The sequence below is a fragment of the Penicillium manginii genome (assembly GCF_028828005.1).
Source record: "Penicillium manginii strain IBT 31320 chromosome Unknown utg000008l:1.0-3226943.0:1.0-3228205.0, whole genome shotgun sequence".
NCBI classification, from domain to species: domain Eukaryota; kingdom Fungi; phylum Ascomycota; class Eurotiomycetes; order Eurotiales; family Aspergillaceae; genus Penicillium; species Penicillium manginii.
The window spans coordinates 784,954-807,885 of record NW_026643109.1 but is presented as its reverse complement, the minus strand read 5'-3'; the positions used below and the strand labels follow the sequence as shown (position 1 = coordinate 807,885).

Below are 22,932 nucleotides of genomic sequence, written 5' to 3'. Positions count from 1 at the left end.
GTCTTTTATCAAGTTGATACCTCTTTCTGCTGCTCCAGTGAATCATCAGTCAAGCCATAGCCTCTTCAGATTCACCACCCCGGGGGCCAAGCATCAATATTTACTCATTGAGCTCCACCATCTCTTGACAATATTCATTCTGCTACTCTCAGTCTACGCCCCCTCGATCCTGTCTGCTGTTCCTGATCCTTCAGTATTTCGCCCTGCAACTATATCCCATGCAGGTACGTTGCACATCCATGCATTCCAGGTCAGACATGACCAATGAAACCATATGTGCCCAGCGCGGACATAGTAGTACTTCACTCTACTTACCAGTACTTCGGTCCACCTAGAGACACGGGTCCCACGAAATATACCCTCCCCGAGCAACCATTCCCACCATGGATGACTACGACAACGAGAAGCTGGCGTTACAGCTCCAATATACCAACATCCAGGGAAGCTTACAGCTGCTCCGCAATGACCGTGACAAACTCGAACTCACAGAGGGCGAAAAGTCACTCGTGAAGAGAAAGCGAGTGGACGACGTATTAAATGACCGTGAGGTTGCTCTCATTTCCCTTGACACCGAGATCGAGAGACAGGAGAGAATCGCTGAAAATATTACCCTGGCACTGAAAGTCAACTTTGCCATCGAAATCAGCGATGATGAACCAGGACTAGGACTCGGATCCGGACTCGGATCTGGGAAGCGAAGTAAACGTACTGGCGCCTCCCACCGCAACCCAGAAGTAGTATCCCTTCTAGACATCGACGCCCTCGATGACTCTGAGCTTAAACCTGGACATAAACCCCGAGCTGATCCCGTGATAATCGACCTTACTGGAAGCGACGATGAAGATGTGTACTTTATCAAAGAACGCACCGGGCCATCAGCCAATACGCGGTCCAAGATGAGGAAAGAGCGTGAAACCACCACGACAACGTGCACAGCCTGTCTGGAGTCATTTAAAAAATCTGAGACCTTCTCCGGAAAATGCGGACATGCGTTCTGCAACGCCTGTCTCAGAACAATGTTCCTAATGGCGACGCAGGACGAACAGCTCTACCCACCGCGCTGCTGCAGCGAACCGGTCAAGCCAAAGAGCTTACTCCAGATCCTAGACTTTGACCAAATCTACGCTTTTGACGAGAAAGCCATCGAATATTCCGCCAAGGATAGACTCTACTGCTCCGAACCGACTTGTTCGAAATTCATTCCCAAGACGGCGATCAAGCACGAGATTGCGACTTGTCCCGCTTGCAAGAAGCAGACTCATGAGCTTTGCCGCTCTCCTGTTCACCCCGGTATCGATTGCCCAATGGACCAGGCGCTGCAAAGCTTGTTGAAACTTGCGAAGGACAATAAGTGGAAGCGGTGCCCGAAATGTCATGCCATGGTTAGCCTCACTAGTGGATGTGCTCATATTTGGTGCCGGTAAGTGGCTCTGATTCGTGGAATGGGTTCTTGGTATGGCGTGCAAAGGAACTAGTTAACTAACGTCCTGCAGTTGTAGCCATGAATTCTGCTACGAATGCGAGATGCCTTGGAAGACCTGCCAGTGTGCTACATGGCCTGCTGGATATCGTCATCACTAATTCGTTCGATCGCCATGCGTTTGGGAGGAGTATTTACTGTAAATGATTTGCACAACGTGATATATTGATTCAAGCGTGATATATTATTTCAAGCGGAGCTATTGTATTGCTCGGCAAATATTTATTTTTGCCTTATCCGTAACTAGGTATAACCTTGGATATGCTACAAGATCTCTGGCTGTAAAGAATGTGTAGTCATCCGTCAAATTTGGGATATACGACAGCCAGCATCATGATGATGACAAACTTATAGTACATAGGAGTAGTTCGGAAAAACTGCTATCTCGCTAGAAATAGCAATTGAAATATGCTAGAGAGCTGCGATCACATCAGCGTACACCTTTCAACGGATTGAAACTGTAAGGATTGCTTGATTTAGTTCCCTTTCATCGTATAGATGCCGTCTCAAAGGCCTGATGGCCCTTCCAATACATAGACCCATTCACAATACATTGTAGCTCGCAATAAAGATTAAATCGGACCAATAAATAGTGTTCTCCCATGGTGTCCCTTGAGAAACCTTGGAATGTTAGTAAACATACTCCCAAAACAATATTGGAAGGAGATCTATGTTTTCCCTAGCTGGAAATATTTATTCAATCAGTCTTTGACTGCGCACGGAACCTCCCGGATGAAGTAATCGACTTAGTGCGTGAAAACAACGGCATTATCATGGTGACATTTGTACCTGAGCATGTGACAACTAGACGATCAGAGGCAACGATGGATATGGTCCTCGATCATTTATTCTATATCGCGGGCCAGATTGGCTGGGACCATGTTGGTCTAGGATCAGATTTTGACGGAATTGCATCTGTGATACCAGGGTTAGAAGATGTAAAATGCTACCCACGGTTACTTCAGTCTATCCTTGATCGGGGTGAGTCGGAGGAACAGTTGGCTAAAGTTGCCGGAGAGAAAATTTTGAGGGTGTGGAAGGGCGTTGAGGAGACTCGTGATCAAATGAAGATCGAAGGCGTGTTGCCTGTTGAAGATGTCTGGGAAGACCGGACCTGGTGGCGATATGATAGATACTATCAGATGCCTGATCCAGATCCTGAAGATAAAATGGGATTGGACTGGTATGGAGTTCCACCACCCGAAAAAGGTCTTTACCTTAAAGAGTAGTCTGAAAGCCTCGCGAAGTATACTATTGCTCAACCAGAACCTTGAAGGCTACTAGTAATTTTCATCAAATGCGCAAAGTGGGCAATGAAGCTCGGTCGTTCACTCTAGACGTTCCCGTGTGTATTTAAATCACAATGATATTCGAAATAAACGCCTTGACTTCAGTCTTATGCCTGTTTGCTCGCTATCCGCGCCATTGAAGCAATGCCTTCACCCGGCATGCTATAATCCACAAACCCAAACTTAGAATAAAGTGGCGCACCGTCCTTGCTTGCATCAACATAAGCCGAAACACCCTGAGAGTCAGCAAGGTCACAACCCCACTTGACAAGCATAGACCCTGCACCACAGCGCTGATAATCCGGATGTGTTGCAACAGTATCCAGATCTGACAGATCATCATCACCAATCAATGAATAACCCATCCGAAAAACCAAGCAAAGGAAACTTACAGTAATGCCTTATCTCGCCCATAACACGCCTTCTATTATCCTCTTCCATCTGAAAAAAGCCTTCGCACAGAGACGCGGGCATTTCTTCGTGCCAGGGTGGATAGCGACGGCCGCGCTCTTCAGGCATAGAAGTATCCCATTTTGCGTAGGCGACAATACGGGGACGACCATTTCGATCTATCAATGTGGGATCGACTACTTTGATGTATTTTTGGAACGGTTTGTGGGTTAGGTCGTGGTAGTTTGCGTCTGTTAGCCATTGGCGGACGCCGGGAGTGTTGGGGAAAGACCCGGCGGAGTTCTGGGTCTGTGAAGGCTGCAAACCATAGTTCTGTAATGGCGAGGTTATCCTCTAGTGTCAAAGGCTGCAACTTCAAGGATGCTGCGGCCACCATTTCAGCGTGATTTATTGACGGTTCGAAGATGGTCCAGCAGCCCTGGAACAAGATGCGGGGAAGCCGGGGCCAGTGCGGTGCGATCCCGATCGGCCCACCGGTGCCGATATCCCGACAGCCATTTATGTCCAGTAGTTTCTGGTCTTTGGATAGTAAAAATGTTTAATGACTGGAATAATACTGGTAATGTGCATATAATAACGAGTGTAATTGTTAACAATCATCAGTGCATGTTGAAAAAAGACTGCAAGGCTTCCAATTGGGATCAAAATATATACTCCATACTACCGCTGAACTACCGAAAATACCGACGAGGTCGACGCTTGAAGAACTGTTCAAGAAGGGAAAAGGGGGAAAAAGGACGAAAGAACTATGCAACGAATGCACTGTATGTAGAAAATGCCGGCAGTAAAAAGAAGCACCGGCGAAAATTCAGAGAAACCCCCGTCTGCTACAAATGGTCACTCTATTGATAAGCCGCCACTTCTCTCTGGTCGTCTTGAGCTCGGGTCGCGCGCTCAGTCTCACTAGCTTCGTTGAGCGTCTGCGTCTGAGTCTTCGCCTTTTGCGCAGCCAGTTTGGAGCCTAGTTTGCCCTTGTTGCCGGAGGATGCGGTGTCGGCCCGTTTCTGTAACCCCACAGCGATTAGCATTAGCGCGATCTCGTCCCCGCGTTGTAGATCACCACGCAAACCATGGTGGCCTGGAGCTAGACATTTCGCGAGATGGACGTGGGTGCAGATTCGGATTGACTCACTTGCGCAGCGATTGCCGCATTGGACCTGGCTTCATCACTATCACCTTGCGCTCCGGCGCTGTCGCCTAATGTCCGACCTGGGCTATTCTTCCAATTGGCCTTTGCGGGAACGGAGGCTCGTGGGGCGGCGGATTGGTTGGAGGGATTTGTTCCGACGACACGACCGGGACTGGAGAAGGCTTCGGGGTCGTTGGAAGCGCGCGAGCAGATGTTTCCCATTGTCGGGGTGGACGCCCGGGGGTGCGGAGTTGAATGAAGTTGCGGGGAAGGGATCTCTGGTGTGCGGTCAGGTGAGGATGAGTGTAATGGTAATTGATTGGAGGGAAACGCGCAGGAGATTGTTGAGGGCGAGAATGCAACGTGTGTTCCCCTTTGAAGTAGAGTGATCTGATTGAAGGGGAAGAAGCAGAAGTCGCATGGCATACATACAAGTTACAACGCTGGGAAGGGGCAGAGTGGAGGAAGGCGGAAAGGGAGATCCGCGGTAAAGCGGGGCACGTGGGGTGACTCAGCAAAAACTAAGGTTATCGATAAGAGATTGATGCCTCAGGCATGTATCGCACTTAACATGCCTCAGGTAGTGAAAGATAGAACTTCTCTCCATCACCAGCAATGCCTATGGTAAAATATCATATGAATGAGTCGCCTCACCCATTTGAATCGAATCATACCAACACCTCTCCAATTCTCCCACTTTTATTGTATCCACTGCCGGGGAGATTGCGAGATCGCGGGGAGAAATGCTGAGTCATCCGGCCCTTTTGCCGGGGGGTCTTTTTTCCCTCTTCCTCCTCACTTCCACGAGGGCCATTGGAATGTTGGTTCGTCCTTTCTATTCCTCATCAAATATCTTGCGCAACACTATATACATCCACCTACATACACCTCCACCATGAATGCGATCGGACCTGGTTGACTTTGCCAACCCGCGCACTATCATTCGCCAGACAACACTATGACGCCTAACCCCCAAGGTCCTCACTCACCATTGTCCCAAGGTCCTCATATTCACAATTCAGAGAATCGCAGAGGCTGATCCCCTCCCCCCCGCCTCCCCTGAATTTACATTTCGACTTCTCCTACCGGTTGCAATCTCGTCTATTCTTTTTGCGCTCCTACAAGGTCCTCGTTTTTTGACCCGGGAATCTTGTGCTGCACGACGATCGCTCGCCAATTTCTCCGATTGCCTTGCTGATCCTCGACCAGCCGAGTCTATTCGCTGCCCGCGGCGCATGACACAACCGGAGACGCCCACATACGAACGCATACTGTGATCTGATTTCTGGATCTGTCTACATACATTGACGCTGCATGCTACTCTGGCGTTGTTGCGATCTCCCGGTTACGTGATTCAACGGCTATCGACCGGATATCGTACCCTAACCACCGAGAGTACGGAGTACCTGGTTCCACGATAATTCCACTAGACGGTCGCACACCTTCCAGACTCTCTTCCTGCCTTGTCTGCTGCTTTCCTTTCTTTTTACCCCTTGACTTTCCCCTGCTGGTGGTACCTGATCCTCCCGTGACACCGGTTTTTGGCCTTACCCGTCTCACCATCCTTTCCCTCATCCCATCTGCCCCTCCAGACGTGGTCCGCGCGCACCATGTCGAATCAACCCCAAGGCGGAGATTTCTGCCTCGAGTGTCACTGGGATGGCTTCCATATCGATGGGAAACCCTCCGGTGACAGCTCGGGCTCCCATTCACAGTCCCAGTGGGAGTGCTCGCAGCCGGATATTCACACCGCGCTTGCCGACACCAATCCGCCTAAGAATGATTGTTGTGAGGCCGAGGATTGCGCGCTAGACTGTGGGTCAGTATGTGAAGGCCTCGTAGACTGCGACGCTTCGACCGTCTGCTCCGTCGCTCAGTGCGACGAGACCCATTGTGACAACACAGACGCTGCCTGTTTCGAGGATCACTGCTGCGACGATACGAACGATCAGGATTGTGCCTTTGACTCGTTCTTTGGGCTGAATACCCCCTTATCCCTGGAAACATCGGGTCTCTTACCGTCAACTGTTCCTGCCATGGCCCCTAATCTCGTCGATGATCAGGGCAAGTCTCTTGATCCTGCCCTCCCAGGTGCCATCGATCCCTGCTATCACCAAGACTTTCTCCATTCCTATCAGAGTCATGCAAGCCATTGCGAACAGAATGTTGCTAGCCATTTTGAATGCGATGAATTCCAGAGAGACCTGCAGGGGATGTTCACACACCAACCATTCCCTCAGCAGACTGAAGTCAACCCCCAGGATGTCTTCCAGATGCTTGGAATGTGCCCAGATTACACAGTCTGCCACGATCATGTTGCTCCTCCCCAGCCGAGCGTCAGTGAAATTGAGAAAGTGGCGCAGGACGTGATGCCTGTCGGTCTCAATTGCTTCCACCCAGAACACCACCATGTTCACGGTTCGTCCCACGGTTCCTTCAAAAACCCGAATGATTTGAATCTCCATATCCCACGAGGGCCTCTTCGGAACCACCATAGGTGCAGAGTTCATCATCACCACTCCCATCCCTACTCGCCATACTCACGCCACTCCCGGTCGAGTATTAGCTCTCACTTCATGTCAAGCCCTGGGGAAACACCACCGCCGCTGGACGGAGGCATTTCATCTGTTTTGACGACACCCGACTTCTCCGCCGAGGACAGCGATTTCCATATTTGCAAGTGGGTTGTGAACATCAATGGGATCAAGGCACCATGTGGGATCACATTTACAGATTCGGGTGCTCTACAAGATCATCTTGTGTCGACACATATGAATACTGTTGATGGTGCCAAAGGCAATGGGTACTACTGCTGCTGGGAAGGATGCCACCGGCCCGACGAGCCCTTCTCTCAAAAGTCAAAGCTCCAAGGCCATTTCTTGACGCATAGTAATTGTGAGGCCCCCTTAATCATCATGCCCTCTCACATCCCCACTAATCAACCAACTTCTATAGATAAAAATTTCAGATGCTCTGTTTGCGGCAAGTCGTTCGCTCGCCAAGCAACTCTCGATCGACATGAGCGTAGCCACCGCGGTGACAAACCTTATAGGTGCAAGGACTGTGGCAAAACATTCACGGATAGCAGTGAACTAAGTATGTGCTGTATTCTCCTCGCCTCTCATGGACTGAGCTGACCTCTTCAAGAAACACACTCCCGAACCCATAGTGGTGAAAAGCCATTTCAATGCACGTTTCCAGGGTGTAACTTCACGACTGGCGATGTGAGTATTTTAAAATTACTCTACTTGTCTCGAATATCACTAACCCCCAATAGTCATCAAACATGTCAAGTCATAGGTTGACTCATGGGGAACGAAAACACAAGTGCCTCTACCCAGGGTGCACCAAGAGCTTTACTCGGCCAGGTATATATTATCTCACCCAACTTGGAAGAGAAATTCTAACCTTTTTGTCCATGAATAGATCAACTAAAGCGCCACCAAAGAACAACACACAAAACCGAGACCCCATCACTTCTTTCGCCGAGTCCCGAACACTTCGCTCTTACACCTTTCGGTGTTGTCTAACGAATACAAAAACCTGAAACCTTCACAATGATACCCATCGGAGAATAGCATGTATGACCGGCATGCTCTTACGACTACAGCAATCGCGCTGCGCGTGAAAAGGCGTATATCATGGCTTTCTGGGAAGACGGAGCCGACTCGTGGGAACAAAGCACTCTGGAATAGCACTGTGTTCCCTCTCATCGCAACTCCGCGGGTGATCCGGCGTTATTTGACATTCTGGGAAAGCTTCACTCCATCCAGACTCCGCTTCATCTGGATTTTATGTATAGGAGGATCATCTATTCTGGCTATTTCTTCCTTTACTGTGGACCTGCCCTTACTACTGCGTGTTATGTACTGGATTTAACTGCAGTGATGATATTGGCAATGATGAAATGTTACTAATGATTCTCATACCGCTGTCGAAGACTGCATCTTGTTTGGCGTAACTTGAACGACCACAAGATACATCTTTGACATGCAATAAAGATACCTATCATCTATCCACGCCTCCTGATACTAGTTTACTAGTACCAGACCATAGTAATATTTGCACTCCTTACTGATACTAATAAACATAGCCCTCCGAGGCTCAACATAGTCCCATACCATAAAATAACATAACACATCCATCACAGCACCACAAATACCAACCGTAGCGTACACTCCGACCCGATACTCCAGAGACAGGCATCACACCACGAATCACTCATCATGAGCCCTCTCCTCCAAAATCTCAACAGCATTCTTCAACTCCCTAACCCGTTGCCCAACCCTCCTCTTAACTTCCCCCCCTCACCTCCTCACTAACCCCCGCCGGATCAAAATTCGTCTCGACAACAGGCGCCTCAGTCCCTTTCTCCCCCGCATCACCCTCCCCATCAGCATGTGTCCTCCCAACCTTGGCCCCGGTATAAGCTTCATAAACAGTAACGAGTTGATTCAGCGCGTCGCGCGCAGACTCCCGATCCGAGGCTGCATAGATGGTCGACCCGTCCGTCGAATCAGTTGCGATTTCAAACTCGTCTTTGGCAATTTCGTAGAGGTCTTGGAGTTCTTCGATCAGATTGTCTGCAGTTGCGTTACTGGAAGAGGCGTATGTGCGGATTTGGGACACGCGTGCGCGGAGAGTGTTCGCGCTCAGTGACGCGGCAGCGCTCCTAGCCTGCTGAGCCTGAGTCCCAGGTGAAGTGTTTCTGGTGAGGTTTCTTGATTGAGCGTGGATTGAAATGCGTGGCGCTGCGACTGTGCTTCCTAATGCTAATGTATTTGTGCTGCGCGGGTTCGTTCGGATGCTGCGAAGGCGGAGCGAGCGTGTTCCGGTTCGGAGGCTGGGTGTTGACATTTTTGTTTTGTGGTTGGGTATTTGCAATCGTGGGTATTTGCGAGTAGAGAGAATAGCTCCCTGGGTTTGATTGATGCTTTTGATACTATGTGAGAGTAAGTGTAAGTTGTGGTTGCTTAGTTCACACCTGGAGATGGGCCGGCGACGCACCTTATCGTAGATGACGTAGTGGCACGTGATGATAAGAGGCCGTTGGCTTCCAGGTGGGCTGACCCTTCTTACCCTAAGGGGATGAGAATGATGTTGGTGGTGGGAAGAAAGCTTCGTTGGATCAATTGATATTTTTGGCGAGCTGGGTATGTTTGATGAGGTTTCTAAAATGTGGAGTTTTCTTAGCGAATTCGAGTGTTGAAAGGTTGAAGGACAATCTGAGATTTGGCACGGTTATCATGAAGTACTAGTACTCTGGACTCGGAGTTTTCTTAAATGAGTACAAATTTAAGTTTACATTGCATGATCCTACCGCCGAAAATCATTGATCATACGACTGCTTTGGTTGGTCCGACCGCAAATCCTTCTCTGGCGCTTCAGCCCCATTCCATCTCATGAACTCCCGATAGTGAGCTGCGACTAGTACGTATTATCCGCGAAACTTTCTAGGTCCATTCGATGGCAGCTTCGCTAAGTTGCTTTGTTAGCTTCAAATCCCATGTAAATCTCGATTTTGATCTAGCCCTGAGACCCAGCAGCGTGCCAAAATCCTCGACTAGTAATCGATTGATTTACGAAATCGAGTAGGAGGAGTGTTCAAATTATTACTATGTCGCCCTTCACATTGGAAGATTCAGTGGTTACATTTCATTCCATATTTTAGCTAAAATTACTAGTATGATAATACGCTTCCACTACCTATACGGGAAATTGATATTAATCACGTGGTATCAGGCCGGGAACCGATTCAATGCCGAACCCCCCCTCTGTCAGGATGAGATAACAACATGAACAGCCAACGATACGGAACAATATTCCGGACAGCTGAGGATGTGACGGGGTAGTATCGCGTCGGAATCATGTCCGATTCGTATACAATTCCCTCATAAATCTGGGACCTTTGATGTATTATAAATAGGCGTGACGCCCTTGCTTCTTTGAAGGTTCTTCAAGAATCAGTCTCTGGTTTGCAATCGAATCTTAGGCTTATTCTCTCAGTTCTTACCTGACCGATCAGTGCTAGCTGATATCTCAGCACCCTTTACAATTCTGGGGTCTTTCCAACTCCTGGAGCTCTTGAAAGACCATCCGCTGGATTTGTTTTACCAGGTCGATGACGAATAATGAAGTCAAACGGGATCAAATAGATCGGGCTTGTCCCCCGTTGATTTTCTGTTGCTTCATGAAAGTTTTAAGGTTAACATGATCCGACAGAGCCTCGACACGGAATTGAGCTCCGTCAAGATATTGTCTCCATTGTTTAGAAGACCATACGATAGAACGTGCATTTTGAGAGTTTGGCGTATAATTGAGCTTTTCTAAGTAGTGCGAGATTCGTTCTGATATGTTCCGTGTGCTCTTCACGGGTCTTGGAAAAGATGAAGATATCGTCAAGATAGACGATACAGGTGATATCTATTAATCCATAGAGTGCTGAATGAATATAGCTTTGGAATGTTGCTGGGGCGTTTGTGAGGCCGAAAGGCAGGACCGTGTATTCAAAGTGCCCGTATCGTTTTCGAAACGCTGTCTTCCTTTTAGTCTTTCTGGTAGTAGAAAGCTTACGTATAGACCAAGTCTTACTAGTACAAATTTGAAGGTGCGCTTAATGCTACGGCCTATCAATACTACTAACCCCATCCGGTACGAGTGTTGACAGATGTTGAGTTCTATCTGTTATTGAGTGATCTTGATGCTCCGATTCAACGGCGCACTCATCAAGTAGGTTCTTGGCTTGTTTCGCAGAGAAAAAATACAGGACTCACTCGGGTAGCACGCTCCATTCTTTGATCAAAGTACCTATACTGACCTCGGGAAAATGCACTAGTTGCTGCCTGTGGTAGCTACCCAGGTACGAAAAAGTAAATGTGATTCAAAGAATATTCTTGCGCACGCATAATCGAGATTTACAGAGCTTAGATTAACAAAAATAGTAAGGCCGAAAGAAACAATTTAATTTATCACAGATGTTGAAGAACACGCATGCAACTTCCACTCTAACCAAAAACCACGGGATATAATCAAGGTACTGCATGCTCAGGAGGCCCAGCAGGTGCAGCAGGCGCACCAGTTACAGCAGGATCCAAAGCCTTCGCCGCCGCCGCAGCAGCAGCATTAGCGTAAGCAGGAATAGCTGGAGGCGCAACGAGCCCTCCTGGTCCTGGTGCGACGGCTGTTGGTCCTAAGTAGATTGCTGGCGGTATAGTGCCATGTAATGGTGCAAGCAATGGTGCCTGGTGGGCAATCCCGGCCGGTGTACCTGCAACGGGCACTCCCGGTCCTGGTAACTGCGCCGGCAAAAGGTTCGGCCATGTAGGTGTCGTAACTGTATAGTAATTTTGGCAACTCTGTGGCTGAAAAGTTCCACCCGCTGTCCCTGTAGCTATCGTTGAAGTAGATCCCATCCTCGGTAACAACCCCCAGTAACTTGGTGTTGTATCAACATGCGCTCTGCTTGGTAACGATTTCTTTAGGCCATCAACGCTACTACTGAGACATAATCGTGCAGGTCTTTCAGGTGCTGTTCCAGTGTAGACCATTTGTCGTAAGTATGGACCGCAAAGCCTTGTCCTTCCCGCTACCGCTCCTGCTTGAACAGCAACGGGCCATCGAGACCACTGTGTTACTACTCTCCCCCCCAAAACAAGCGCAACCTCTAACACGATAGTTAGCATTTGAATGCTGCCGCCTACTGTTCTCATACCGCTAGAATAACAGAATGGGGCTAGCGCTCCGCAACGTGTAACTATAGCGTTTACATCATTTTCAAACATTAAAAGACGGTCCGCGCCGGTGTCATCGAAAAATTCTAGATTCAGTCCAACCGCAATCTGTGATCCGGGGGTTCGAAATTGGAGAGTGAGCTATATTTAAAGGATGATTTATTAGAATCTCTGCCTCTAATAGGATTTTCAAGCACCCAGGTGGAACATACAGCGTGCATGGTAGGCCAGGTTGGATTGGTTCCCTTGGGTAATACATGTCTTATATTGGCAGCAAATGCGTGAGATAGCCCTGGTTCATCATGCTAATAGAGTTCATAAGAGCGCGTTAGAGCTATGTAGCCTCAAATACCAAAGAGAAAGAACTCCAATGTCTTACCAATTCCATCCAAAATCCATTTTGGCCATCATTTGTTGAACTTAACATCAAGAACTCATCCTCATCAAATCTTTTTGGCCCCACAATAAGAACTCCCTTTGACCAATATGAAGCTGTTCCATAGTCCCATCTATAATCACCTGAGCGATATAAACTCATGATTACATCAATATTAGGAATTGATCCGTATTTGTCCTTCCCGAGTATACTCGCCTTAACCGCCTCCAGTCGTTTCAGACGTACAACAATCTCCATACTAAGTCCTCCAGGCTCGCTGGCAACCAGAGCTTCTAGATCAGTTTTCATCTTCTTGGCGACCACTAGCCTGTTTTCCCATATTGTAGGCAAAATATTGTCTCTAATACGATCCTGGCATCGTGTAATCGTTGCGTCCAAATCACTGTTCTCGTTAGCGATATAGACTCAATTCGGAATGTGGAGAAGACATTTACTTTTCATCTATATCATCATCATTTGGATCCCAATCATCGGGTATATCTTCGGGTTTACTTATTAACGTCCCTGTAGGATTTCGAAGTCTCAACGGCGGTATTGGATCACCGGTCTTCCGAATCTTTGGTTGTCGCACTTCCTCGGTGTCCTCGGGTCCTCGGCGGAGTGATTCTCCGCGTCTCTTCAAGCTTTCTCTGGTCTTGTCCAACTTCTCTCGTCCTCTCTGAAAGAGATGAGACATGGTCACGGTATTTTTAAATAAGAAAACAACCTTGCAAGCGTATATCTCTGTGCGGGGTTTCTTCACTGGAACTTGAAGAGCCTTCCGAGTTTTGGAACTTGAAATCTAACCCTGTCGCGGTTAACGGTACAACAGTACAAGTATATTCAGGAGTATCTAGTACGAAAGAATCAAAAACTCAGGAATAAAAATTCAGGGAGGACCGTCCCTCATTAAAAGCCTGAGGGGCTATCAAAGAAACTTGGGGTACACGAGGGGGATCGTCCTGAACCATAACTGGTCAATAAATGAAAGAACCCTTTCAATTTATCCCTAACGCCTTCGCAGACACAGCTGATGGTACAGGCCACGGTCCTCGAGAAGTTGATTCAGACGGCATTGGCAGTGATTTCTTTATCTGCTTGGCCAAGCGTACCGTACCGTACTAGAGTTATTGCTTCGGTTTGCAAGCGAACTGCAGGAGAACATTACAATTATATGATCTGAACTTTGCTAGTAGCTCTTGACCAAATATATCAATACGCATCAGCTGATTAGTACTATCGTGAAGGTCTTCATATTTTGTTTTCCAGTCTTAAGTTTTATCCTGGAGTAAAGATATAGTCAAGGTACTCCTATCCTCTGGTACTCTACTAGTATTTGACCTATAGAATGGGAATAATCTTGTCCTCCAAGTCCCCGTCTATTCAGGTACTGGAAATAATGAAAATATTGAATCCATACCGCTACCACTCAGTGGCAGGGCGTAAAATCTCTTTGATTATTTGCCATTCTATTTTTGACTTTCAATTTCTGCTTTGTCCGGGCTTCATTATCCCATTAAATATTAATTTAGGTACGACTCGGTTATACCTAGGTGTTCCCAAAGACTTGTCCGGGATGATTGCATTCAACTTCATGTCGCAACAGCATCTCTTTGATCCCCAGGGCTTCAAAGGGGTGGATCAAAAGTCGAGGATATCTTTCAACAGAATCTCAGCCACGAATCTCACCAAAGAGAAAAAAATCAGAGTACAGGATGGCCCCGGTCAACCACTGAGATTAAACCAAAATATGAAGCTCATATGCACGATAATGCAAGTTGGGGTGGGCTAAGAACACGCAGCCTCATCCCCTTCCCCTTCTGGCGTGGGATAACGAGGGAATGGGAAAAATAGGTAGGGTAAATGTTGATGCATTCGCATGAAACAGTAAGATGAAAAGTTTCTACATAAAGGTTCCAAGGTTTGTGTTGATCGCAATGCGGATATGCTCTCTTTTTTCTCAGTAGCAACCGGTGGTTTTCTGATTTGTTTAAAAAGAAGCTGCTCCTTGTCTTTCCTGTGATTCTACATAGTTCTATCATTTCGTTCTTACCCTCATTTTCGGTGAAAATTCAGATTCGGTTAAAATCCAGACTGCCACCTGGGCACTCTCCACGGTGCGAGTGTGAAGTGCGACGAGAGAACAGATACATTCTTTTATAACTTAAAGGGCGTTCCACCTTTTCTCCCAACCACCGCCCGATCAGAAATATGATACGGGCGGTCCTAAATTTTCAACGCCCCAAAGCCTACGTCAAATCTGATTACAATACGAGAATAATAGTATTAGATACGACTAGTTATGTTTCACGTAAGGCGTATTTAATGTCGTTATTATCACCCAGTCAATTTCAATACCATCAAAGCCAAGATTCATCATCACGTCGTTAGCAGAGAAAGAAAAGTTTACACGAAGTTTAGCTGTGCCAAGGCACTTCGCAAAGGTCGCTGAACCTTGGAATAAGTCCAACCTCCAAGAAATAGCAAGATATTCGGATTCCTGTTCTTCTCCAAGATTTCTGAAGAAGAAATAAGTTCTTTGAGCATCCGTAGTAAAATTAAATTTTTGCCGTATTGCTCCACACTGTCAGATTCACGGCCGTAGCTGTGCCCTCATGGTGATTGTTATGGAATCCTACATGGCTACGGCCGTATGAAAACTTATATACGACTCAAAAGAAATGGAAAACCCACGTGCTCAGGGTTGGTATCATCCCCTTTACAGGAATAATACTACAGATCTATAATCTTATTACAAGGCTGTGAGTTTCATTCTCTTCATATTCTTTGCTTGAATTCACCCTGCCTACTGACACTCAACTCCAGGACCTGAAGTTAGCCTCTACCACCACTGGCACCCAACCATGAAGCTCGTCACCCTGAAAACAACTACATTTCTCGCCCTCCTGACCCCAAGTATCCTAGCCTGGGATGAAGGCATATCCGAGCGTGAAGACCCCTATACCCGGGTTTTCCTCTCGGAATACAACACCCGCAATACAATCGGCATAGTCTCTCTAACAGACGCCTGGCAGAACAACTACTGCACCGATATCTCATCATACCAGGCAACAAGGATCGAAGTTGATAGATGGAACTGCGGGACTCAGCGATGTACTGTCTTCAGCTCAGCAGATTGCACTGGTGAGGGAATTGCCTTCTTCAGCCGGCCGTCAGACCTTGGTATCGCTGAATGGGGCATTGACCCGTGGGGCTCTGTGGTGTGCGAGTGGGTGGATCGCAATTCTTGTGTCGCGGCGCAAAGTGAGAAAGCGCGTACTAAGTCTACTCCCACGTCCATGTCGAAGAAGTGGTAGGAGATACGAGGCATCTTCTGTTGGGTGTTGAGAAACAAGTTCTTTCAGAACGCGGAGAGTCTTTTTTTTAGGCCTTTATGCATCGGGAATAGTATGGTGCCATTGATTTTGTTCCAAGGTTCCTTTTGTTGACACATGGTGGTTTCTTCTTTGTCGTCCTCCACCTACACCTACCATCAATTCCGTCTTTTCATGCATCCATTGCTCCTTCATTCTCGACATTTTATGGCCAGAGTGTCTTTCTTTCTTTCCTTTGCGAACCCCTCTAGTGGACTTTTATCCATCAAGAAACAATCAATATTTTCATTCTAGTAACCTTCGAGGCTGAACTACCGGTACAATGAGAGAGAATTTGACACGATAAGAGCATACTGAGAGAACCAGCGGCCCCGGGGTTCATTATGCTTCAATATAGTCTATATAGTAGGCAGCGGGCCTGTCAGGTAGCATAATTAAGCTTGGAAATACTACTACAGAGCAGCTATTGTTGTTTGAATTAAGACCAGCAGCAGGGATTAAGGATGTGGTAACCAAGAACAGCTCTGCCGCGTCTGTTAAGATGATTCCTGCGACTAGTTAAAAGACATTCCCCCAAGGAAGCTTCGGACTTAGCTCTTACATAATCGAGAAATACCATCAACAGTCTGCATCCAATGCCGCTGGGGACTCAACCGAATTGAGGATACTTGAGGCTATACCCACAGTTTTGACCGAGTCTCAATCCAAGCACGCAGGATATCAAAGTGCCAAGATTTCCGCTCAAAAGAATCTGCTGGTATGGCCAGACGGATTTAACCACTCCCAAACTGCGCATGGTTAGACAGTGCCCGGCTCCAATGGGATCTTAGCGAGAAGATGGTGGCTGTGGGGGGTGCAATGGCAGAAAATTCCAAATCGGTAACTGAAGGCCTCTAACCGAATTCGAACTCACCAAAACTGCATCTAAAATGTCGGAATGAAATTCGATAACTCAACTTAGCTCAGCTATATTGGATTTCAAGTCTGTAAAGCTGGGGATCAGATGGGTAATACAAGAAACTTGAGTAATCTGAAAAGCAGTGGCATTCCCCTGATCAGCAATAGCAGCAGCAATAAGAAACACAAGGCATCACCGGCTAGTGGCATTGCAACTGCCTTTACCCAAGCCGGTAGTTCAGCCATTTTAGAAGTGCCTGTGATTTTGTTAACTATATCTGATTTTAGCCTGATGTTTTGAGATGACGGTTTTTATAGTAATGTCAATGTGACGAAATTGTGTGGGCAGCAAAGGGGCTTTAAATAATTATGATAGAAATATACAATTATAATTTATTAAGAAATACGGTTGTTTGCTACACAAATTCTGAAAGAGCTTTAGGGAAGAAAGGATAATAGCATTTAGGGGCCATCCCTTTGACGATCCCTTTGCAGACAATCGATCAAGGCTAAGTTGAACCAGTGGCAATTCAGGCAGTTCCTCTACACTTTATCGGACCTTGATATGAGCCGCCAGAAAGAAAGGTATTCTAAATATTTTGAGAACACACAATGGGTGGTTTGGGGGATATTATGGTACTGATCGATCTATGTTCCTATGACGCAACCATACAGGCCCCAAGACCAGTTGAATTTGAAGGGGAAGAAACAGGAACGGAATAAATCAACTAGAAGAAGAAGATAATAGATAATTCAAGATTTATCCAGGCTCAACATTAAAATATTTCTACCGGAATTAGCATGATAACAGAAATCGCGTCCCTGGCGGCTAAATTCTTCAGGGGTCGCGGGAAAGGCGGGGAAGTAAACAGACCCTTGAAACTGACATTCCACCATTCAGCACCCTGAGACACTTCTTTTCGGACCATCGGGCCGAAAAAAGAAAGGAGCAACAATCTTTCCTCTGATATGTGGCCTTTAAAACCCCGTTCAGGTCTGATGCACCTTCCCAGTTTACCTGAAACCACCACCGTCACGATTGAAGAAATACGCGACGCAATTTCAGTGACAAGGACTATCAATACAATATTTGTTTAAAGGAATTCCTTTAAAATTGGCAGTCACTCACGAGAAATAATACCCAGCGAAAAGCAACATTGTTGCCTGCGATGACGCGAATGCTTTTGGCTGCAGTCGCGGCCTTGATTCCACTTGCGACGGCACAGCGCATAGGCTCAATTCCTGAAATCCACCCCCAGCTTCAGACGTGGAAATGCTCTACACAAAGTGGATGCGTCAAATACACCACTTCTGTCGTCCTTGATGCACTTTCCCATCCACTTCACGCCGTAGGCAACGCCAGCATCTCATGCGGAACCTGGGACAGTGGTTTAAGCAAAGAGCTCTGCGCAACTAAAGAGTCATGCGCCAAGAATTGTGTTTTGGATGGCGTCGATTATGCCTCCCATGGAGTCCAGACCAAAGGCGACAGTTTGATTCTCCATCAATACCAGAAGTCGAATGGGGTTGTTTCCGCCGTGTCACCACGCGTGTATCTGCTAGATGAGTCTGGCAAAAACTACGACATGCTGCAATTGCTCAACCAAGAAATCAGCTTCGACGTTGAGCTTTCATCACTTGTTTGCGGTATGAATGGCGCACTTTATCTTTCGGAGATGTTGCGGTCTGGTGGTCGGAATAAGCTTAACCCTGCGGGTGCGCAATATGGTACTGGCTACTGCGACGCACAGTGCGGATCAAGCCCATGGATCAACGGTGTCGCCAATGTTGACTCTCTGGGAGCGTGTTGCAATGAGATGGATCTGTGGGAGGCAAATGCTCGTTCCACCGCTTTTACTCCCCATGCTTGCAATGTGACCCAGTTATATGCGTGTGATGGCGATGACTGCGGCAGTAATGGAGTTTGCGACAAGTCTGGATGCGGATTCAACCCCTATGCACTGGGCGACAAAGACTATTATGGTTACAACATGACGGTAGACACCAAGAAACGTTTCACCGTTGTCACCCAGTTCATAACCGACGACCACACACCGCGGGGGAATTTGTCGGAAATTCGACGTCTCTATGTGCAGAGTGGAAAGGTCATCCACAATGCAGTCGCCGAAGTCTCGGGCAGCGAAGTGAATTCAATTACCGAGGGCCTTTGTGAGAACTCCGCCAGCTACTTCCAGAAGATGGGCGGTCTGAAGCAGATGGGCAACGCTCTCCGTCGGGGAATGGTTCTGATCTTCAGTATCTGGAATGACTCCGGTCAGTTTATGAGTTGGTTGGATAGTGGTGACGCTGGTCCTTGCAATAGTACCGAGGGAAATCCTGCTCTGATTCAAGCACAACATCCTGAGACCTCGGTGACATTTTCCAACATCCGTTGGGGTGATATTGGATCTACTTATGCTCACAAGAAGAATTGAGTGGAAATCGAGAACGTTTGGCTTAGGCTCAAGTGAAACGCTATTCTTCATTTTTTAGCTAATCCTAACTAAAACTCGCCACCTGCGACATCAACTTGCGTCGCCTTCAAACTTCATCAGCATCAAGGAGTGTATATAGTTCGTGTGCTCATTCAAATCATCAAATGCATCAATATCAAAGTCGTCGCAATCTGGTTCAAATCTCTAGTCTGAACTCAAGTTAGTTATGTCCACCTAGGTACTGGGAATGGAAGATGGGCTTTTCACTTACCATCATCATCCACTGGAAATGAAAGTCAGTTTTAGTCGCTTACTCCTTGTTGATGGAAGTAGTAAGGTCCTTGTCCTGGTGGTGGTCGTTGTTCTCATGTCCCTTGTTCTCAACATTCTTGTAGTCGGTGTTTACTGGCGGAGCAGTGGTAGGGGTGACGGTGTTTTCTTTGGCGTTGAGGTTGACCTTCTTGTTGTCGTAGTTGGTGTTGTCGATGGGAGAGTTGCGAGACCAGACACGGGGAGTGGGTGTGGCGCTGTTGCGGTCCCAATCACTGCGGCAGCTCCAGCCAGATCGGTCAGAGCGGTCGTTGCTTTCGCACTTATCATAACCGGATCCAGTATTGTAGTTGTAGCTACCGTCGTCATTGTTGTTGTTGTCGTTGCGGTTGCGGCAGTTCCAGTCGTTACGGTCGCAGTCACGGTCCCAGTTGTTGTTGTTGTCGTTGTTGTTGTTCCAGCTGGTGAAGGGCCAGATACGACGAGACAGGATGTTTGAAGCGACATTCTCAGCAACACGGCGATCTTCGGCATTGTTGTAGCGACCATCCTCATAGCCGTCCTCGTAACGATCATTGTCGCGGTCATTGTCGTAGGAGTCAGGGTTATAGTGACGAGGGACATGGGGAAGTCCAGCAGCATTATTGGCACCCGCACCGACACCAGCGAGGTTTCCGTGACCAGCGGCAGCATTCAGAGGGTTGGAGGCCTGGGCCTGGTTCAGAAGGTTGGGATTGGCAGCCAGGTTGGTGGTGGCAGTTGGCTCGAAACCACGCTTCTGGTTGTTGTGCCAAACACCATTGGCATCAGTCCAACCACCCTGTTGGTTGTTGGAGTGCCACTGTCCATTCGCATCAGTCCAACCATCCTGGTTGTTGTTGTTGTTGTTGGTTGCGTGCCACTGTCCGTTGGCATCGGTCCAGCCACCTTGCTGGTTGGTAGCATGCCAAACACCATTGGCGTCAGTCCAACCACCTTGCTGGTTGTTGGCGTGCCATTGACCATTTGCATCTGTCCAACCGCCATCGTTGTTATTGTTATCATTGGGCCAGGTGCGGGCGTGAATGCCAGTGCCAGGAATACCAACACCAGGGGTGCCGAAGTGGGTGCCGTGGTTGCGAAGACCAGCAGCGTCAGAAATATCCTGACCAGGAATCCAGCGTCGCTGCCAGCGGCCGGCCTCGTTATTGCGACCATCCCGATTGTATTGACCGTTCTGGTTGTACTGGTTGTTCTGGTTGTATTGGCCGTTCTGGTTGTATTGGCCATTGCGCCACTGCTCGTTCTGGTAACCGTTCTCGTAGCCAGTCTGACCGCCATTGTTTGCAATAAAGTTTCCTTGGCCATCGTAGTGGCCCTTGCGATATTGACCACTGGGGTCCCAAACACCACCCTGGTCATTGGGGTTGGGGTCGACCGGGAGGGCGAGAGCAGTGAAAGGCGAGACGGCCAGGAGAAGGAGGCCGTTGATCAGAGTGTAGCGCATTTTGAAGCTGGTCTCTGGATATATTTGAAGATTCGAGTATTTCCTTGTCTGAAGAATTCTCTCTTGACTTTGTGAGCTAGAGAGATGATTTGATTTGAGATGAAGAACTGATTTGGCCGTCGAACTTCCTCGTATTTATACTCGATCTAGCAGAGCTCCAAGCCTCGGAATTACGTATTAGAACGTAGCTCGAGCTAAGTTCCAATTGCAATTGATGGCAATGTCTGAGCTTGTCGTGTACATCGCTTTATTGAGTTTGGCTGGGGTTCGGTCTTCGCTGCAAGGGACCCGAAGATGAACGTGCAGTGAATGATCGTTCCACCTTGCGGGGATGAGAATCGGGCAATTGACGGTCTGCGCAATGACCTCAAAAATCCATGGCAGTCAGATCAGTATGAGCGAATAAGATAATTCCCTGCGTTGAGTGTCTTACCGGATATAATTTTCGGCTTTTACATGATGAACCTCGCATGAAGCTACACAAAATAGCGTGCCGGGAGCGTCGATCGTCCCCAAAGGGGCTTAATTGCATTCCAGTGACGATCTGGGGTCCGGGAGCCGCAGGCAATCGCATCAGCAGTGTATCCTGACAGGAGTTGTTCAGAACTCCGCGTTTGTCTCGCTTGAAGTTGATGGGGCGATTGACGTGACGCCAACCTCCCTCCCTGCGTAGGCTTACGCCCATGCACCACGCCTTTGAAGTGCTCATGGGACCGGAAAAACGTGTAAGACATGCAGAGGCCATTGCGTCAGAATAATCTAGATGGCTTGGTAGTCCGAACAGTTCACCTGGGCAGATTGGTAAACCTGAGCTGCCCAAATAACTAATCTGCACCTGGACTTGCGGTCTGCTCGGGCCTAAGCGGCAGGTTAGGGGTGCTGCGGTATTTTTTCCCGATTCGATTCAACAATAGGCCTCTTTCCAAGTTATCTCTTTCGTCTACTTCTCCATTTCTATTCATACCCAACCTGCGAGATGTTTGTGGTCAAATCCCCAGATCTCCGTCCACCAGAAAACGAGTCAAGTGAGCGCCTGCTCGCCGACGAAGAGGGGATTTTGTGGACAGAAGACGATGATTCCGATGTTTGGATCTCAGCCACGACAATTTTCCTTCAAATATCGGCTTTGGCTATAGTTTTCGTGGTCGGGGCTCTCTTGGGGTTCTTCTGGAGAGCTGATTTAGATGGATTATGTGGGAGGCATGTTTCTCAATATTGTGAGAGAAGTCCACCAGTCCAATTTGATCGAATACAGCAAATAACTTACGATATTTAGCCCCCATTGTGAACGATATGGATGTAAAATACAATATTGTATCATCCACTGGATCGCTATTAAGAGAATCTATATTTCGACAAGATGCAAGTCCGGAAGTCGATGCAGCCTGGGACTCCCTAGGCGTTAATTGTGTGTCATTTCTCTCTAGCAACAACGACTAGCCTTTGTATATCTTGTACTAATCCCTTCATAGATCGTGGTATTCGCGTTCCGGCTGAAGATGCAGAAGAGTCTGGCCTTGCAGTTGATCAGGTTCGAATTAAGGATAAATATGGAGGGGGCTTTCCAGCAGAAGTAGAAGGCTTCCGCCGCTTACGTTGCTTGGTGCGTATACCTTATGTCCTAATTTCATCGTTAACCTGGAAAAAAATTTTTAGAACGTCCTTCGACAATCGCTCTACTACAACTATAGTTATTATCATAGCAGAGGAGAGGGTGTATTCGGTAACAACAGCTACATCGTACGACGCCAAGTTTGTGAGTTCGAAGTTCCGTTTCACAAATACGACTCAGATCACAGTAGCTAATTTATTTCTCTCCCTCCAGCATACTGTCTCGATATTATTCGGCAACAGCTCATGTGCACTGTCGACACCGGCGTGGTCGGCCAGATCTGGATCTACCCGGAAAACCCAGAGCCCTATGTAGATTTCGAAACACATCAAAAATGCAAAAACTTCGAAGATATCCGTCAGTGGGTGGAAAAGAGTCAATTACCTGAGAAGCCTCCTTGGGATTTCTTGGTGCACCCTGGCCCAGGTGATCGAATCTACAAAGAGATGCCGTGAACGACCCTTGACGAAGGAATATTCCGC

The 22,932-nt window shown here is 47.6% G+C and overlaps 12 protein-coding genes across 12 annotated transcripts; 6 read left to right on the top strand and 6 right to left on the bottom strand.

The window, feature by feature from the left end:
* Positions 1-383: 383 nt before the first annotated feature.
* N7533_010949 (E3 ubiquitin-protein ligase) lies at positions 384-1,581 on the top strand (the record flags this gene model as incomplete). Its single annotated transcript, XM_057107599.1, has 2 exons — positions 384-1,420; positions 1,494-1,581. The coding sequence occupies 2 exons, from the start codon at positions 384-386 to the stop codon at positions 1,579-1,581; spliced, it is 1,125 nt and encodes a 374-aa protein (XP_056954977.1).
* Positions 1,582-2,082: 501 nt separating this feature from the next.
* Positions 2,083-2,709, top strand: N7533_010948 (dipeptidase; the record flags this gene model as incomplete). Its single annotated transcript, XM_057107598.1, has 2 exons — positions 2,083-2,109; positions 2,164-2,709. The coding sequence occupies 2 exons, from the start codon at positions 2,083-2,085 to the stop codon at positions 2,707-2,709; spliced, it is 573 nt and encodes a 190-aa protein (XP_056954976.1).
* A 167-nt stretch (positions 2,710-2,876) lies between these two features.
* Positions 2,877-3,556, bottom strand: N7533_010947 (GNAT family N-acetyltransferase; the record flags this gene model as incomplete). The annotated part of the gene is given in 3 exon segments (XM_057107597.1): positions 2,877-3,097; positions 3,162-3,410; positions 3,430-3,556. 3 exon segments carry the CDS (start codon positions 3,554-3,556, stop codon positions 2,877-2,879), a joined length of 597 nt encoding a protein of 198 aa, XP_056954975.1.
* Positions 3,557-4,022: 466 nt separating this feature from the next.
* Positions 4,023-4,531, bottom strand: N7533_010946 (uncharacterized protein; the record flags this gene model as incomplete). The annotated part of the gene is made up of 2 exons (XM_057107596.1): positions 4,023-4,184; positions 4,313-4,531. The coding sequence occupies 2 exons, from the start codon at positions 4,529-4,531 to the stop codon at positions 4,023-4,025; spliced, it is 381 nt and encodes a 126-aa protein (XP_056954974.1).
* A 1,388-nt stretch (positions 4,532-5,919) lies between these two features.
* N7533_010945 (C2H2-type zinc finger protein) lies at positions 5,920-7,839 on the top strand (the record flags this gene model as incomplete). Its single annotated transcript, XM_057107595.1, has 5 exons — positions 5,920-7,204; positions 7,265-7,405; positions 7,457-7,533; positions 7,587-7,677; positions 7,736-7,839. The coding sequence occupies 5 exons, from the start codon at positions 5,920-5,922 to the stop codon at positions 7,837-7,839; spliced, it is 1,698 nt and encodes a 565-aa protein (XP_056954973.1).
* A 763-nt stretch (positions 7,840-8,602) lies between these two features.
* Positions 8,603-9,166, bottom strand: N7533_010944 (uncharacterized protein; the record flags this gene model as incomplete). Its single annotated transcript, XM_057107594.1, has 1 exon — positions 8,603-9,166. One exon carries the CDS (start codon positions 9,164-9,166, stop codon positions 8,603-8,605), a length of 564 nt encoding a protein of 187 aa, XP_056954972.1.
* A 2,171-nt stretch (positions 9,167-11,337) lies between these two features.
* N7533_010943 (uncharacterized protein) lies at positions 11,338-11,721 on the bottom strand (the record flags this gene model as incomplete). The annotated part of the gene is made up of 1 exon (XM_057107593.1): positions 11,338-11,721. The coding sequence occupies one exon, from the start codon at positions 11,719-11,721 to the stop codon at positions 11,338-11,340; it is 384 nt and encodes a 127-aa protein (XP_056954971.1).
* A 1,145-nt stretch (positions 11,722-12,866) lies between these two features.
* On the bottom strand, positions 12,867-13,112 carry N7533_010942 (uncharacterized protein; the record flags this gene model as incomplete). The annotated part of the gene is made up of 1 exon (XM_057107592.1): positions 12,867-13,112. The coding sequence occupies one exon, from the start codon at positions 13,110-13,112 to the stop codon at positions 12,867-12,869; it is 246 nt and encodes an 81-aa protein (XP_056954970.1).
* A 2,167-nt stretch (positions 13,113-15,279) lies between these two features.
* Positions 15,280-15,732, top strand: N7533_010941 (uncharacterized protein; the record flags this gene model as incomplete). Its single annotated transcript, XM_057107591.1, has 1 exon — positions 15,280-15,732. The coding sequence occupies one exon, from the start codon at positions 15,280-15,282 to the stop codon at positions 15,730-15,732; it is 453 nt and encodes a 150-aa protein (XP_056954969.1).
* Positions 15,733-17,816: 2,084 nt separating this feature from the next.
* Positions 17,817-19,082, top strand: N7533_010940 (glycoside hydrolase family 7 protein; the record flags this gene model as incomplete). The annotated part of the gene is made up of 1 exon (XM_057107590.1): positions 17,817-19,082. One exon carries the CDS (start codon positions 17,817-17,819, stop codon positions 19,080-19,082), a length of 1,266 nt encoding a protein of 421 aa, XP_056954968.1.
* Positions 19,083-19,392: 310 nt separating this feature from the next.
* On the bottom strand, positions 19,393-20,838 carry N7533_010939 (uncharacterized protein; the record flags this gene model as incomplete). Its single annotated transcript, XM_057107589.1, has 1 exon — positions 19,393-20,838. One exon carries the CDS (start codon positions 20,836-20,838, stop codon positions 19,393-19,395), a length of 1,446 nt encoding a protein of 481 aa, XP_056954967.1.
* Positions 20,839-21,814: 976 nt separating this feature from the next.
* Positions 21,815-22,905, top strand: N7533_010938 (oxidase ustYa family protein; the record flags this gene model as incomplete). Its single annotated transcript, XM_057107588.1, has 5 exons — positions 21,815-22,055; positions 22,115-22,246; positions 22,311-22,441; positions 22,495-22,594; positions 22,664-22,905. The coding sequence occupies 5 exons, from the start codon at positions 21,815-21,817 to the stop codon at positions 22,903-22,905; spliced, it is 846 nt and encodes a 281-aa protein (XP_056954966.1).
* Positions 22,906-22,932: the final 27 nt, after the last annotated feature.